Source organism: Felis catus, chromosome F1 (assembly GCF_018350175.1).
Source record: "Felis catus isolate Fca126 chromosome F1, F.catus_Fca126_mat1.0, whole genome shotgun sequence".
NCBI classification, from domain to species: Eukaryota; Metazoa; Chordata; class Mammalia; order Carnivora; family Felidae; genus Felis; species Felis catus.
In genome coordinates this window covers 20683129-20699211 of record NC_058384.1, presented here as the reverse complement: position 1 = coordinate 20699211, position 16083 = coordinate 20683129, and the positions used below count along the sequence as shown (strand labels likewise).

Genomic DNA, 16083 nt, shown 5'->3' with positions numbered 1-16083 from the left:
AAGAGAGCCGAGGCCTTGTCACCACCTTGATTTTGTCCCGGTGATACCAATTTCTGACTTCTGGCCTCCAGGGTGCATATCTGGTGTTTTAAGTCATCCAATTTGTCACAGTTTGTTAATAGCAACGACAGGAAACTAATACAGGCACCAGTAGCCTAGAGTTTATAATTAAAAGTGGTAGATGTGAATGATTTCACCTAGGGAGGATGCATGGAAGAAGGAAAGAGGAATGAGGATAGAAGTTTCTGTTATCTGGTACCATCCAGAAAGAAGTGATTTTGGATTAGAGAGTATTTAGGAAACTGAATACAAAACCCTGTAATTATTGCCACTTTTTTCAGTTGATAAAAAAAGTCTTGATGGAGTACTCAGAACTTTGTTCTTTGTATAAAAGATTGAACCAGGTTGATAACTCCTAAAGTAATGTCTTTAGTGAGTATACCTCATTGATATTCTAGTCTTATAATTCTGTCTTTGAAATCTGGATGTTACTACTTTATATTCATTTTACCCCAAACTAAAGAGAGGCTTATTAGTTTCCTTTCCTATATCTACTTGGTTCCTAGATAATTATCAACTTTTTTCTTTAAAAGATTTCTTGGGATGCCTGGGTGGCTCAGTCGGTTAAGTGTCTGACTCTTGATTTTGGCTCAGGTCATGATCTCATGGTTTGTGAGCTCAAACCCTGTGTTGGGCTCTGTGCTGAATGTGCAGAGCCTGCTTGGGATTCTCTCTTTCTCCCTATCTCTGCCCCTCCCCTGTGCTCACTCGCTCGCTCTCTGTCTCTTTCTCTCTCTCAAAATAAACATTAAAAAAAATTAAAAAAGATTTCTTGGGCAACCTGGCTGGCTCCAGTTGGTAGAGCATGCAACTTATGATCTCAGGGGTTATGAGTTCAAGCCCCATGTCGGGTGTACAGGTTACTTAAAAATAAAATCTTTAAAAAAAGGATCTCTTGAATCGTCATTGTCCATTCCATGACCATGCCCTTATCATCCCTGCTTATCAGACTTTTAGTTATTCTCTTTAACTTCAGGGGGGTCCATCAGGAGCTTTGGAGACCAGTGTTCTTTAAATACCACAATCAATGTGTTACTACTTCTCACAGATGTAGAATGATTACCTATTGTATCCCAATACAGTCTGAATTCTTTTGTCTGGATGTCAAGGTTGTCTGTCGTTGGACCCACAGATATCTCACGTTACCCGACTAAGACACACATACATTTCCAGGCTTCTCTTCTCTTGTAATCAGGCCAAATTTCTCATGCAGCAAAATCACTGAACTGGATTAAGGAATGGGCCAACCAGGCTCCTCTCCAGTGTCACTTTCTAAAGGTTCACTGGAAGTGTAACAGGGTGAAGAAATTGTTTTCTAAAAAGCCTCTTATAAAGAGTATTATCTGTGGTGTTGGGGAATATTTTTATAAGATGTCTGGGCTAGAGCCTGAGACCACCAAAGGGCATGGGAAAGTGCCTGCTGAGGTGGGTAATTCTGATTGGCTGCAGGGCCTTTTGCGGAGTCAGGACTTGAATTATTCAGGACCACTTCTTCCTTTCTGCTTTCCCTTCTCCCTCAGGGCTAACTTCAGGCTTCTTGCTGAATAAATGTTGAACACATATTTAAGGAGTGTTTTTTTGAAGATGTATTAGTTATTAGCCTACCCAGGTTCCCCCATGTCTTAATTGGTCTTGTAAAACACAGTGTTCAATCCTTTTTCTTCTCTGACTTTGTTTAGTGTGTGTGTGTGTGTGTGTGTGTGTGTGTGTTTCCCGCTGCTTAGAAAATGTGCTCTTCCTTTCTCTGTAGTAGAAAATTTTGAATCCAAGTCTGTTGACATCTATGATTTTGTAATTAGAACAAGCCCCTACTCTAACAGGAACAAATGAATCCTCTTGGGACCTTCCAAGTGTTTGGAAGATTTGTCTAGGTATAGAGCATGCGTTCTCAGCAGGGGTGATAATAACTTAGGTATTTACATTGGTTTGTAATCCTCCAAAGCTCAATGCTACCCTACAAAATCTTATCCTTTCAGTTTTTAATTTCTCTTGTTAGGGAGAAATTAAATTAAACTAGTTAAGTTAATTTTAATCCTTGGAGTGGTGATAATGAAAAAAAAATTTGAGAAACACTGGTGTAGAGAAAGGGAAAAGATGCTGTTATAATAGATTCTATTTTTGTGACAAGTCTCACATTGAATTTTGAGTTATTAACCCTTGTTATTAATCACCCTGTTATTAACCCTTTCCCCTCAGCCTCCCAACATAGCAGCTGACTGGAAATCTAAGACAGCAGAACTCCACTTCCACGTTGTACTACTTTACTCTTGGTATTCACCCCTTTACCTTTCCTTTTGTGAACGCAAGGCTTTAGTGTTAATCCTTTTTACCAATCATTATTTATTTGCTGGGTTTCATTGGAGAGAGAAACATAATGGTTCTGTACCTGTAAAAACTTAATCTTATTGGAGGAAAAAAGACACACAAAAAAGGAATGAATAAATTATAGTAAGTACACTATAGAAGATGTCCCATGATAGTATGACAGTTGCTGTTTTAGGCAAAGGAAGAGATTACTTAATTAGAAATGGTCAGAGGTTGGGTCCAGGGAGAATCTAGGAACTTGAACTACATTTTGAAAGATAATACAGGATTTGAATAAACAAAGGAAGAGCTTGAGCATAGTCCTGATTAAAACACCATTTTGATTTTTGTGACTTTTTGTGATGTATTCAAATGTGAGCTATATGGGAGCCAAGAAGATAATCTATACCTATTATTACTAACTGACCTAAAGAGAGTTACTCTTGGAAAAGTTTAGAGACCCTTCAGTTGCTTACTTTTATTTCTGTACCTTTAACATCTTGTTAGCCCTACAGATCTTTTAACTCGAGCCCAACAAATTTTTCTTACCTTTTAATAGATTTATTTTCCAAGCAGGAAGGTGCCCCTTTTAGACGACAGAAAGAACTAAAGTGTTCAGTTATGGTGTCAGATTCTCCCCCAAGCACTCTACATGAATTTAATCTCGTTTAAGAACTCCATAAAAGTACTTATTACCATTTCCCCCCTGTTGTACAAACGGAAATTGTACTCTCAAATATTTAAATAACCAGTGACACCTCACTTTTTGAATGGCAGAGCCCAGAGCTACTTAATATAGAGCCTGAGCTCTTGGATTAAAAAAAACACTAAAAAACCCTCAATATTAGGGATTGATTTTTGTAATGAGAGGCCACCTTTTTGTTCCTAAAGCCTTGAGTTCACAAAAGGAAAGGTCAAGAGGTGAACGTAGGAGTAAAGTAGCACAGTGTGGGAGTGGTGTTCTCCTGTCTTAGAATTCTAGTCTGCTGCTGTGTTGGGAGGTTGAGGGGCAAGGGTTAATAATAACAGGCAGGGCTGGGGCAGCTGCCATCCTAGAGATCATCTGGTTCTGACACTAGCTTTGTTCCTTCAGCTCAATAATAATGGAATTGAACATGTTTAAAGGTCTACCGTTAGATCCTGAAATAGTCATTGAAAGACCCCTTTCAAATACTTCTGTGTGTAGGACTCTGTGATGCTGTTTCATGCTGATAGGAAAAAGGGATAGTGGTCTGTTTGGGGATAGGTATGGCTCTCCACTCTGAGAAATACATGCCATTATAAAAATGACAGCTCCGGGAGTGTGTCAGTGGCTCAGTTGGTGAAGTGCCCAGCCCTTGATTTCAGCTCAGGTCATGATCTCATGGTTGTGAGATTGAGCCCTGCATCTCGTCAGGCTCTGCACTGGGCGTAAAGTCTGCTTGAGACGCTTCCTCTCCCTTTGCAGTAGTTCATTCCTTTTTTATTTGCTGAGTAGTATTCCCTTGTATGGATGTGCTGGAGTTTGTTTACCCACCCATCCATTGAAGGACGTTTAGATTAATTTCCAGTTTGGGGAAGTTAGGAATAGAGCTGCCATAAACATTCACATAACAGGTGTTGATATGAATATAAGTTTTCGTTTCTCCAGGACAAATCCTTAGGAGTGGTATTGCTGGATCATATAATAAGTGACGTTTTACAAGATTTTGCCAAATTGCTTTCTAGAATGGCTGTACCATTTTGCATTCTACTCAGCAATTTATGAGAGTTCCAGCTGGTTTGCCTCCATAGTTAGTATTTGATATTCTTAGTATTTTTAGGTTACTCACTCCTAGTACATGTTTAGTGGTATCTTATTGTGGTTTTAATTTGCATTTCTTTAATGGTTGCTGATGTTGAACATCTTATTTGTTATTCCTGTATTATCTTTGGTGAAGAGAATTTTTATCCATTTTTTTAATTGAGTGATTTGTTTTCGTACTTGTAAGTTTGAAAGTTCTTGATGTATTCTGGCTGTGTATCCTTTGTTAGAAATATAATTTGCAGGGGCACCTCGGTGGCTCAGTCGGTTAAGTGTCTGACTCTTGATTGTGGTTCAGGTCATGATCTCAGTTTGTGAGTTCAACCCCCACATTAGGCTCTGCCCCAACAGCGTGGTGCCTGCTTGGGATTCTCTTTCTCCCTCTCTCTCTCCGCCTCTCCCCTACTTGTACACATGTAGGTGCATGCATGTACTTTCTCTCAAAATAAATAAACTTAAAAAAATGTAATTTGTAGATGTTTTCTCCTGTTTATGACTTATCTTTTGATTCTCTTAACAGTATCTTTCAGGCAAAAGTCTGATTTTGCTTTTTGTTTTATTACCCTTTGTGCTTTAAGAAAAACAGCTTTATTGAGCTTTTATTTGAGTTTTAAAAGATGTACAATTCAGTGATTTTTAAAAATGTACATCGTTGTGTAACATTCACCACAATCCAGTTTTAGAGCATTTTCATCACCCAAAAGGTTCCTTGTACTGTTTATAGTCAGTCAGCATTCCTACGCGAGTCCCAGGTAACCACTAAATTGCTTTCTGTCTCTGTGTATGTGCTCTTTTGGGTATTTCATATGAATGGAATCATGCAATATGTAGACTTTAAATCTGGCCTTTTGCACATAGCATAATGTTTTTAATGCTTTTATAGAGATATAAATCCACATATAAAATTCACCCATTTGAAGTATATGATTCAGTGGTTTGAGTATATTCAGAGTTTTTCAATCATCAGTACAACCTAATCTTAGAATATTTTCATCACCTCAAAAAGAAACCCCATAGCCAGTAGCAGTCATTCCATATTCCTCCCCACATCCTGACCCTAGGCTACCACTAATCTGCTTTCTTTCTCTATGGATTTACCAATTCTAGATGTTTCATCTAAATGGAATCACATAACACGTATTCATTTTGACTGACTTCCTTCTCTTGGGATGTTTTTAAGGTTCATTTGTGTATTAGTGCTTCTTTCTTATTGCTGAACAATTTTTATTTATACATTAATTAATTGATGGACATTTCAGTTAAAGTTTTCACTTTTGGCTATTATGAATATTGCTATAAATGGTCATTTACAGGTTTTTGTGTAAACATATGTTTTCATCCTTTCACTTTTAACCTACTTCTGTGGTTACAGTTGAAGTGGGTTTCTTTTAGATAGCCTGTAGTTGGATCAGACTATCTATTTTGACAAACTGCCTTCTAATTGTATTTAGACCATTTTTATTAAATGTTAATCACTGATTTGTTTGGATTTATTTAGGTCTACCATTTAATTTTTTTCTGTTCTTCTGTTTCCCCTTTCCTGCTTTCTCTTGGATGATTAACATGTTTCGCTTATCTGTTGTTTTTGGTTGTATCTCTTTGTATAGGTTTTCCAGTGGTTGCTTTATGGATTTCAATATACATACCAAACTTTTCACATTCTCCTTAGATTCAGTATTTGGCCACCTCACGTGAAATATGAAACCTTACCATCATAAGAGTTTTCTTTTCCCTGTGTTGTAGTTGTCATATATCCACATGCATTGACAAGTCCCTACAGATTGCATCACACTGTTTGCTTCCAACTGTCAAATATTAAGAATTCAAGAGCAGAAGAGTGTTCTATTTGCCATTTTTGTTTCTCTTTTTTTATTCCTAATATTCGAAAATTTCCTTTTGGTATTATTTCCATTATGTCTGAATTGAATTTTTTGAGAGCGTATCTACTGACAACAAGTTATTCCCTTTAGCTGAGGATGTCTTTATTTCACTTTCATTTCTGAAGGATGTTTTCTGTGGACAGAGAATTTTGGGTTGACAGTTTTTTCTCTAAGCACTTAAGATCATGTTTTTTCCCTTCTTTGTAGCCTCCATGTTTCAAATGAGAAATCTGCAGTGTTGAAGTCATCGTTCCCCCTCTAAGCATGATCCTGTACTTTCACCTAACTCTTGATTCCCTAAGTGATCTCATCCAGATTCATGGTTTTAGACACCATCTATATGCTGATGTCTGACACCCGAGATCTTCTCTGAGCCTCGGATTTGTAGATCAAGGTGCTTAGTTATATCCCTCACATTTACTTGTCTACAGTGGAACTTTTGATTTACAGCGCTCTTCGTTTCGAGTAAATTACATAGCCATCTGCCCACTTATTCAAGCCTGCAACTTGGCAGCTTTTCTTTATTTTCACCCTCGTCTTACCTCATATCTAAGTGATCTGTGAGCCCTGTCAGTTACATCTGTAAAGTGGATCTTTAAATTCTTCCACTTTTGTCTTCATGACACCGTTCTTTTCCAAGCCAGTGTGAGTCCATTCTCGAGCTGTTGCATATTTACCTATTTCTGATGTTATTTCTTATCTAATCCATTTTTTTCCCCGCCCGGTAGCCAGAGTGTTTGTCTTTTACAAAATGGAAGTCAGAACCTACGACCTCCTGGCATAAACCTATTCAGTGAATTACCATTGTATTTGGAAAAGAATCCTAAACCCTTATGGGCTTGATCTGGTCATCCAGCCAGTCTACCTTACTAACTTCTTCTCATGCTTCTTTTCTGACTTTCTCAGTTACAGACCACACTTTTCATTTCCTACAGGTTCTTTCCTACTTTTAGGTTTTTGCACTTGCTATATTCTCTCTGCTTAGATTCTTCTTTTGCTTTTGGCATTTACTTAAATGTCACCTTCTTTAAAGTAGTGAAATTCCTCCCCTCCCAGCCTGTTATCTTCATCTCTCATGGACTTTATTTCTTGCTTAGCATCTAATAGATATTTCCTGTCTAGTAAAGTGCTTTGCACTTAGTAGGCACTCAGTAAATATTGGCTGAATGAATGAAACACTATGCAGATTAAAAGAGCCAAATGCAAAGGTATCAATGTTACTTTAATAATTCAACAAATGAGGATGTAGAAGTGGGTGATGTGCTGTTGTCTTTCTATTTATATATAGTTCTCAAATCTCCTATAATGAGCATATATCACTGTTATAAACTGAAAAGAATTTTTAAAATGAGAACATGTCTTGGGGTGCCTGGGTGACTCAGTTGGTTAAGCATCCAACTTTGGCTCAGGTCATGATCTCACAGTTTGTGAGTTTGAGCCCCATATCGGACTCTGTGCTGATAGCTCAGAGCCAGGAGCCTGCTTCAGATTTTGGGTCCCCCTCTCTCTCTACTCCTCCCCTGCTCGTTCTCTCTCTCTCTCTCTCTCTCTCTCTCTCTCTCTCTCTCTCTGCCCTTCCCTCCCTCCCTCTCTCCCTCAAAACTAAAAACACATTAAAATTAAAAAAAAAACAAACGTGTCTTACTAATACTTTTGTTGAGTTTAATTTTCTTAGGCTTTCATGTATCATTTTTTGGTGATTAGTTTTGTATGCAGTCTTCATTTTATTCTTTAAAACGTTTAAAAGCTATTACATGGGTTAGATGGAAGCAGCATAGCAGCACAAAAATATTCGTTTTCTTTACATTATGCTTTTGTAGTTTCTTAATTTTTCTAGTTTCCTAAGTTGTAACTATTAATTATTGGTAAATTGAAGAGCAGATTTACTAACTGAATAGTAAATTACGTGGTATGGAATATAGATATGTTTAGAATATGGATTATGGAGCTCCTTTCTCTTATATTTTTTATAATCTAGGGAAGGAGAAATTCAACCTGGTGTTTGAAACACTGAGTCATTAATTGAGGTAACCATTAGTCATTTAACTCTTGCTTTTTCTGTGATGTTAACAATACTGGTTTTATAAAGGGTCATTTTATTGAAAGTATAAGCTTTGTTTTTTTAAGCTATTAATAATTACCTATGTCAGAGACATTCTTTCTCTGAGGTGACATTATAATTTGTTTCAACTTCATGGAAGGCTATTTCAGTCCTGGTAGCTTACAGTTTTACCCTGTTTCTTTTGTTGACCTGAAACCTAGCACAGTGGCTGGTACATAGTAGGTACTTAGTAAATGTTGATCAATGAGTGTTCTTAACTGTATAGTTACAAAAATTCTTGTGTTATTTTTGTAGATGACACCACTAAATAATTTAGTGTATTATTTGCAGATTTTCCTAGCTTAATTCTCAACAAGTTACCCTTATTTTCAGATTTTTACATTTTACTTAACTTTGTTCCTTATATTAATAAAGACTAGCTTTTTACTTTTACAACTTTTAAAAGTTTGGGGGGGCCTGGGGGTGGCTCAGTCGGTTGAGCGTCTGACCTCAGCTCAGGTCGTTTGCGAGTTCGAGCCCTGCATCAGGCTCTGTGCTGACAGCTTGGAGCCTGCTTCATATTCTGTGTCTCCCTCTCTCTCTGACCCACCCCTGCTCACTCTCAAAAGTAAACATTTAAAACAATTAAGGAAAAAAAAACTTATAAGTGTTAACACTCAGAAGTTTTCAGCATTATCGTGTCAGTTTTTTATTTTTTTAATGTTATTTTTATTTTTTTATTTTTAACGTTTTTATTTTATTTTTTGAGAGACAGAGCACTAGTTGGGGAGGGGCAGAGAGAGAGAGGGACACACAGAATCTGAAGCAGGCTCCAGGCTCTGAGCTGTCAGCACAGAGCCCAGTATGGGGCTTGAACTCACAAACAGTGAGATCATGACCTGAGCCGAAGTCAGACGCTTAAACTGAGCCCCCCAGGTACCCTAAAATGTTATTTTTAAATTGAAGTATACTTAGCACAATGTTGTATTAGTTTCAGGTGTACAGACATAGTGATTTGACTGTGCTCACCATTAAATGTAGTCACCAGCTGACACAGTGCTGTCACAGTACCACTGAGTGTTCTCTCCTTATGCTGTGTCTTCCATCCCCATGACTTATTTCTTCCACCACTGGAAGCCTGTGTCTCCTACTCCCCTTCATCCAAATGCCCATCTGCCCACCCCCTTCTCCCTGACAACCATTGGTTCTCTGTATTTATGGGTCTGTTTCTGCTTTTTGTGTACTCATTTGTTTTTTAGATTCCACATATAAATAAAATCATGGTATTTGTCTTTCTCAGTCTATTTTCACTTACCACAATACCCTCTAGGTCCATCCGTGTTGCAATCATGCCATATATTTTTCTCATGCTGTATTTTTAACCGTATTAAGCTGTAGAGCCGAAATGTTAGTGAAGGCAGTCATTTCCTGGTTTCTTTGTTCATGAATCAGATTGTAACTATTTCTTTCACTTTGGATTTGTGGTTACTTGAGCTAATTTAAGTGATGCAAAAGATGAGTCTCCTTAGGGCGTTTCCTCTTTTAAAAGTGTATGTGGTGTTTTATTGTAAACAGGTTTCTTCCGAGGAAACTTTTCTCTACAGGCTTACTGCATCATCCATTTAGGAAAGAAATCCCATCTATATATACTAATCCCTACATATTTTTGTATTTGTTACTCATGTGTATGTTGGTTTTTACTTATTTTTTCAAAACATTTCCAAAGGTTCTTCTGAAGTAACTTTGAGCTGACTCAGTCTTTGCTGATTACTAGACACTTTCCTTTGGGTTACTCTCCGCCCACTTTGGGACTTGTAAATGCTTACCCTTCTATTGGTTTCCTCTGGCCACTGAGTATATGAGTAAATGTCACATGCATGTGGTATTGCTTGTCAGGGAGTGGAATTCTAAGACTTCCTCTACATAGAACAGTTTAACTTCTGTGCTTCTGGGCAGAGGAATGGTCCTTGGAACAGTCCTGCTTCCTCCCAATAGTTATGGCAGAGATCAGGACACATCGCTTTGCTGCCTGTGCAGTAGTGAGGCCTCAGAAACTGCTCTACCCAACGTGACAGGTATGGTTCAAAGGTGATAGTTTGGGGGAGGGTTGATACTCACAATAATCAAACATGAATGGAGATTTCAAAAAATTTTCTCTACTCCTGTTACTGTCGTCAGTTTCGACCAGTGAAGTTAATTTAAGTGATGCAAAAGATGAGTCTCCTTAGGGCGTTTCCCTCTTTTAAAAGCATATGTGGTGGTTTATTGTAAACAGGTTTTCTCCAAGGAAACTTTTCTCTGCAGGTTTATACTTCATCATCCATTTAGGAACGATTTGCTTTTTTTCTGGTATTTCATAGTAGGATCTCAGTAAGTACTTACTGAAGGAAAGAATAAATGAGTGATATGTAGTATTTTGTGGTGTTAAGATACATATGGCTTGAGATGAAGTACTTAAGTTACCTTGAGAACTGTTAAATGATTTTTCCAGCCACCTTACATAAACAGTATTAAAAAGTATTAGCTTTGGGGGCACCTGGGTGTCTCAGTTTGTTGATCATCCAGCTCTTGATTTCGGCTCAGGATCCCTTAAGATTCTCATTCTCTCTGTCTGTCTGTCTCTCTCTCCCTCTCCCCCTCTGTCCCTCTCCCCCACTCGCATGCTCTCTCAAAAAAAAAAAAAAAAAAATTAGCTTCTCAGAGAATATGCAGTCAGGTAAAGTAGAATTCTGGCAAGATAAGGGTTTGTAAAATGCTTAGAAATGCCTCAGCTGAAAATTTTGTATATTTATTTCTCCAGTTACTATCTGACAAGTTTCTTAAATTTTTTTTTTACCGTTTTATTTATTTTTGAGTGAGAGAGAGACAGAGTGAGAGCAGGGGAGGGGCAGAGAGAGAGGGAAACACAGAATCCAAAGCAGGCTCCAAGTTCCCACCTGTCAGCACAGAGCCAGACATGGGGCTTGAACGCATGAACCATGAGATCATGACCTGAGCCGAAGTTGGACGCTTAACCAGCTGAGCCACCCAGGTGCCCCACTATCTGACAATTTCTAATTAAACTGAAAAAGTTATTGAATGACTGGTGAAAAGTGTTTTTTAATAAAATTAAACATTAAATTTAGGAATTTTCTCTGAATTTGAGTATGAGTTTTATTCTAGATTTTAACTAGTTTAATCCTGATAATTTACTTTTTAAAAACTGCCGTTTCTATGTTTTGCCTTATTTTGATTGTCTTCTGCAAGTCTGTCAGTAGAAAAAAGTAATAAAATCAACCTTTACTTAACAACCCTATTTCTGCTCCCTGGGTCCTATATCGTTCTCTCATCTTAGCTCCATAATCTACCTCAAAAACTGTGATTAACGAAAAATTAACCCATTATGTAATATAATGCATACCTAATATATAGTAGTGATTTCACATTTTTCAAAAATATTTCCAGCCTTCACACTTGCATTTGTATAGGCTCAGTATATCTGCATCATCCAGATGTGTCTTTTTTAAGCTGACGAGGAAAGTGACATAGACTACGACCCACTGGATAACACTGTTATTTACTTGCTCTTCCTATAGGCTTCCCCGCCCCCCCCCCCCCCATTCCTTAGCTTGTTCTCCTGCATTTAGTTCTTTATTATTTAATACGTGTTCATTCTTGGCCTCAGGAAAATGTTAGGATGTTTTCTGCCTTTGAAACATTTTTCCTTTTGTTTGATGCTTAGCGGATAGGATGGCGTTTAAATGGATATCCTGTGCAGACGGATTGTACAGGAAATTGACCCTTATTAGTTCTATGAGAACAAAAGAGTGAGGGGGAAGAAAGAAGAAAGGAAGGAAATAAGATCTTTGACTTGACCAAAAAAGTCATAAAAGTAGAGATGGGAAGAACCGGAGTGGGGAGTGAAAAGGATTGTTTTCCAAGTCATGGTTCTTTTAGTACTTTGGCCTCAAAAATAACTTTTATCCTATGTTTGTTATTTTGTATATTTGAGAAAGGTACAGTATTGTTTGGCCTCTATACATCTTATTAAGTTTGCATCAAATTGTGCTCTTTGCCATTTTTCAAATAGTGTGGTTTTGAAGAAACTGAACTTCATGCCTTTAACAAACCTTTCAAGCTTGATGGAGCTTCTCTTCAGTTCAGATGAATCACATGTCATAGACCTGTCCTTGCACACCGACAGCCTGTGCACTGTGAGTGCACAGTTCCTGTTCACCTAATTTAAGTGCTTTCTCTTCTCTGAAACCTTTTCTGATCCAGAGTTTGGTTTTCTGTTCTGTCCTCTCATAGTGGTACAGTATGTGAGCATAACAGTACCCGATTCATTCATTTATTTAACAAATGTTTTTTGAGAGACTCTTACATACCTGCACTGTTCTGGGTGCTTGGAATTTATCAGTGGACAAAGCATACAAAAATCCTTGTCCTCATAAAATTGATACTCTAGTTGGGGGCAGTTAAATAATATATATGAATGTAATAAGTATATAGTTTGTAGTAAGAGGAGCTCTGGAGAGAAATAGGGAAGGAGACATGGGGAGGGGGGTATGTGGGAGTGCTGTCAGGAATAGCTGCATTTTAAAATAGAATAGTCAGAGAATGCTGTACCAGGAGGGTCACATTTGAGTTAAGTGTCATGTGAATGTCTGGGGAGGAATGTTTTAGACAGAAGAAACAGCCAGGACAAACGTCCAGAGGCAGGAGTGTGCCTGCCTTGTTCGAGTAATAGCAGGGAGGCCAGTATGCAAAACGAGGTTAACTAGGGAGGAGTGTAGGCAGATGAATTGGGCAAGACAAGTTGCAAGGGACCTCGTAGGCTCTTGTAAGGACTTTCACATTTCACTCGAAGGTAGGGAGCTATCACAGAGTTTGGAGCAGAGGAGTCACATAATCTGACTTACGCTTTAAACACTGGCTGGTGTATTGAGAATAGACAGGAGAGAATAAGGATAGAGGCATGGAAATCAGGAGTGTGGGGAAATCTAGCTGAGAGATGATGGTGGTAACAAGGAAATAGTGGAGGGGGTGAGAAGTGGATAGATTCTGGGTATATTTTTGAAGGCAGTGCCAATAGGATTTCCTTATGGTTTGGTTGTAGTATGTGAGAGCAAAAAGGAGTCCATGGGGATTCCAAGGTTCTCTTCCCCCAGCTTTATTGATATAATTGACATTTAACATTGTGTAAGTTTAAGGTGTACAGTGTGTTGATTTGATACACTTACATATGGCATAGTGATTACCGCCATAGCATTAGCTGTACCTGCATCACATGTAATTATCATTTCTTATGTTGTGGTGAGAACATTTACTGTCTGCTGGCTTAGCAACTTTCAAGTATATAATACAGTATTATTAACTATAATCATATGTTAGATGCCCAGAACTTATTCATGTTATAGCTGGAAGTTTGTACTCAAACTTGAAGGCTTTTGGCCTGAGCAGCTGAAAAGAAGGAATTACTGTTGACTGAGACAGGGAATTCTTTGGGAGAGGCAGATTTGGGGGAAAGAACGGAGAGTAGTCTTTTATAGTAAGTCCAAATGGTGTTATTAGTGATTTATAATCTTGATATTCTGAAGCTCAGCATGGTGTATGGTAGATGTTCACTAAAATTATTAATTTTGTAAACCTTAAGTGTTCATATATTGGGTTTTACAAAGTAAGGTATAATTGTATGGTTTTTGCTGGTTTTGGCTCGCTAGGATTTAAGAGTTGGCTTCAATATCTGCTTAATTATTATTTCTAAGTTGGTCATTGAGAGTACATAAGTTCTTGTTACCCTTGATTTTGTTCCTCTACCCTTTATCTCAAGCAAGGGGACTTCTATACAACAAGAAGAAAATGAACTTGAACTGTTTGATAATAATTAAACAGAATAATAGAGTAATAATCACAAAGCATTCTAATCTTGTTACCACCATTACTGGCAAGAAACGTTTATCAGTGTGGATCATGTGGTACTCGCTATAGAACCTAATAAATATTACAAATATTCTCTATACTTTTCGGCAGTTCTTTTCATTTTAATAAAGGATTGGCATTTTGTAGCCCAATGGAAATTCTGCTAGAGTGGATGATTTCTTATTAGAATAAAGGAAACCCTAGTACATGTGATCAGTTTGAAGGATGTTTCATAGAATATGGTGTTTTATTTGTTTGGTAATCCTGATTGGTTTAGTACAGCTGTTTCCATTCCTTGTAACTGCATGTAAACAAGGAGCGATAATACATCCGATTCACGTTAACTTTTCAGGACATCTGGACATAACTTCAGATTTGTCATAATCTTAATGTGGGACAAAATTTAATTAGCTCTGAAATTTTAAGGATACATTCCTCTTAGGAGGAAGGAATGTGAAGAAGTGAAGTAAACTCTAAAGCTATCAGGAAAATTACAGATCCAACCTACTACAGGAATTTCTGTAGACAGTTATGAAGCCATTTTTAAAACATTGGTTAATGCTATTCTAAGATTAAAATACATCTCACTATTTCCCGTCACTTACAGTTTTGTATAATTTGGTCATTCATTCAGTTAACAGTTATTGAACACATCCTATGTAACTCTTGCTAGAAAAAGAGTTTTAATATCAAGGAGTACATTGTAAAGTTTGGGATATAAAAATCAATTGAGGATATCATAAAGATAAAGGGTACAAATATAGCAAGTGTAATGCTTTTGAGAGTACGGGGAGGGGGAGCACGTGAGGCTTCCTAGAGGAGGTTATACACTGGAACTGAATGTTATAAAATGAGTAGAAGGCAGGCAGTCAAAGGAAGGGTGGGAGGAGATCACAGTCCAGGTAACCAGGACTCTGTGAATAAAGGCACAAAGAAGCAGGAAGCATCTGTGTGTGTGTTCATGTTTAGAATTTGAGGTATGGAGTGGGGAGAGGTAAAGCTGGAGAAGTAGGTAGAGACCTAATCATAAAAGACCTCGGAGGCCATTGAGAAGATTTTAGCTTGATGGTGAACTATTAAAGAATCTTAAGAAGAGTGACATGGTCAAATTTTTGTTTTAAATAGATCACTTTGCCAGCTGTGTGGAGGATGGCTTTGAGGGAGACAAGACTGGAGGCAGTAGTCCAGGTGAGAGATGATGGGGATCTGATCTGAGGCATTGGCAGTAGAGATGGAGAGGAGGGAATGTATTTGAAAAGAAATAAAACCACAGATTTCAGGATTTTTCTTCTTCAAATATAAGAAAGTCAACTTTAAATGAAAAATGAGTAGAAGGAGAGAGAGAGACATAATAGAAAAGTGTTGTTATGTCACAATAGGTAGTTGGATAGTGGCAGACAGCCACTAAAAATAATTTCTGTGATCGAGAAAATCACCTTTGAAGGCATAGTGTATTTTTTGTGTAAATGACCTGGGTTGTGAGAAGCAGGTGATCTTTGTAGGGATCACCTGTTTGTGTAGTGTGACTAAATTTAGGAACCATAAAGCCTGAGGAAGAAACCAGGTCTTACAAGCCTTCAACCATTACACGTGGTAGAAACTCAAATGTCCTTTGTAGGTGATATTTTCTAGAGCCTTCAATTAAGTTCTCGATTAAGATACTTACAGAAATGTACCATCTAAGAAAAGAAAATAAGATAAAAACTTTTTCATTAAAACAACGAACAATTGTTTGCTATTATATTATAGACAGTGCATAGTAATACAAAGGTATTTTGGAATGCCAAGAGTATTTTGTATTAAACCAAAACATTTTTCTGTTGTTTAACAGATATTGTTAGTATTTTTTCTTTCTGGAAGCACTGTTTCTATAATTTTTCTCTATGTAAATAGAGATCTGGGTTTATGCCATATGTACATATTTCTTAAAGTCTCTGTTATCTTTTCCAGAATTTGTTTTATGTGTAGAGAGCAAGGGAAGAAGAAGGGTAGTTTGGGAAGACTTATAAAACATAACTCTACTTTCTTAAAACCACCACCACCACCACAAAATATCTGATATGTTTTATGAAATGAATTGCCGTTTCTTTTTGAGATTTCCTTTTTTCATTTTG

The 16083-nt window shown here is 37.5% G+C and overlaps 1 protein-coding gene across 8 annotated transcripts in view; it reads left to right on the top strand.

The window, feature by feature from the left end:
- The window catches only part of ABL2 (ABL proto-oncogene 2, non-receptor tyrosine kinase), a 108712-nt gene that overhangs the window by 68330 nt on the left and 24299 nt on the right, over positions 1 to 16083 (top strand). For 2 of the 8 annotated variants that reach the window (XM_045048871.1, XM_045048875.1), the window contains exon 2: positions 15095 to 15157. The exons of 2 other annotated variants lie outside the window; for them this stretch is intronic. In XM_045048871.1, coding sequence (XP_044904806.1) covers positions 15095 to 15157 — 63 coding nt within the window. Of the gene's footprint in view, positions 1 to 9484; positions 10144 to 15094; positions 15158 to 16083 lie in introns of those variants that run through there. 4 more of the 8 variants (XM_045048872.1, XM_045048876.1, XM_045048874.1 and 1 more) reach the window with 4 other exon arrangements.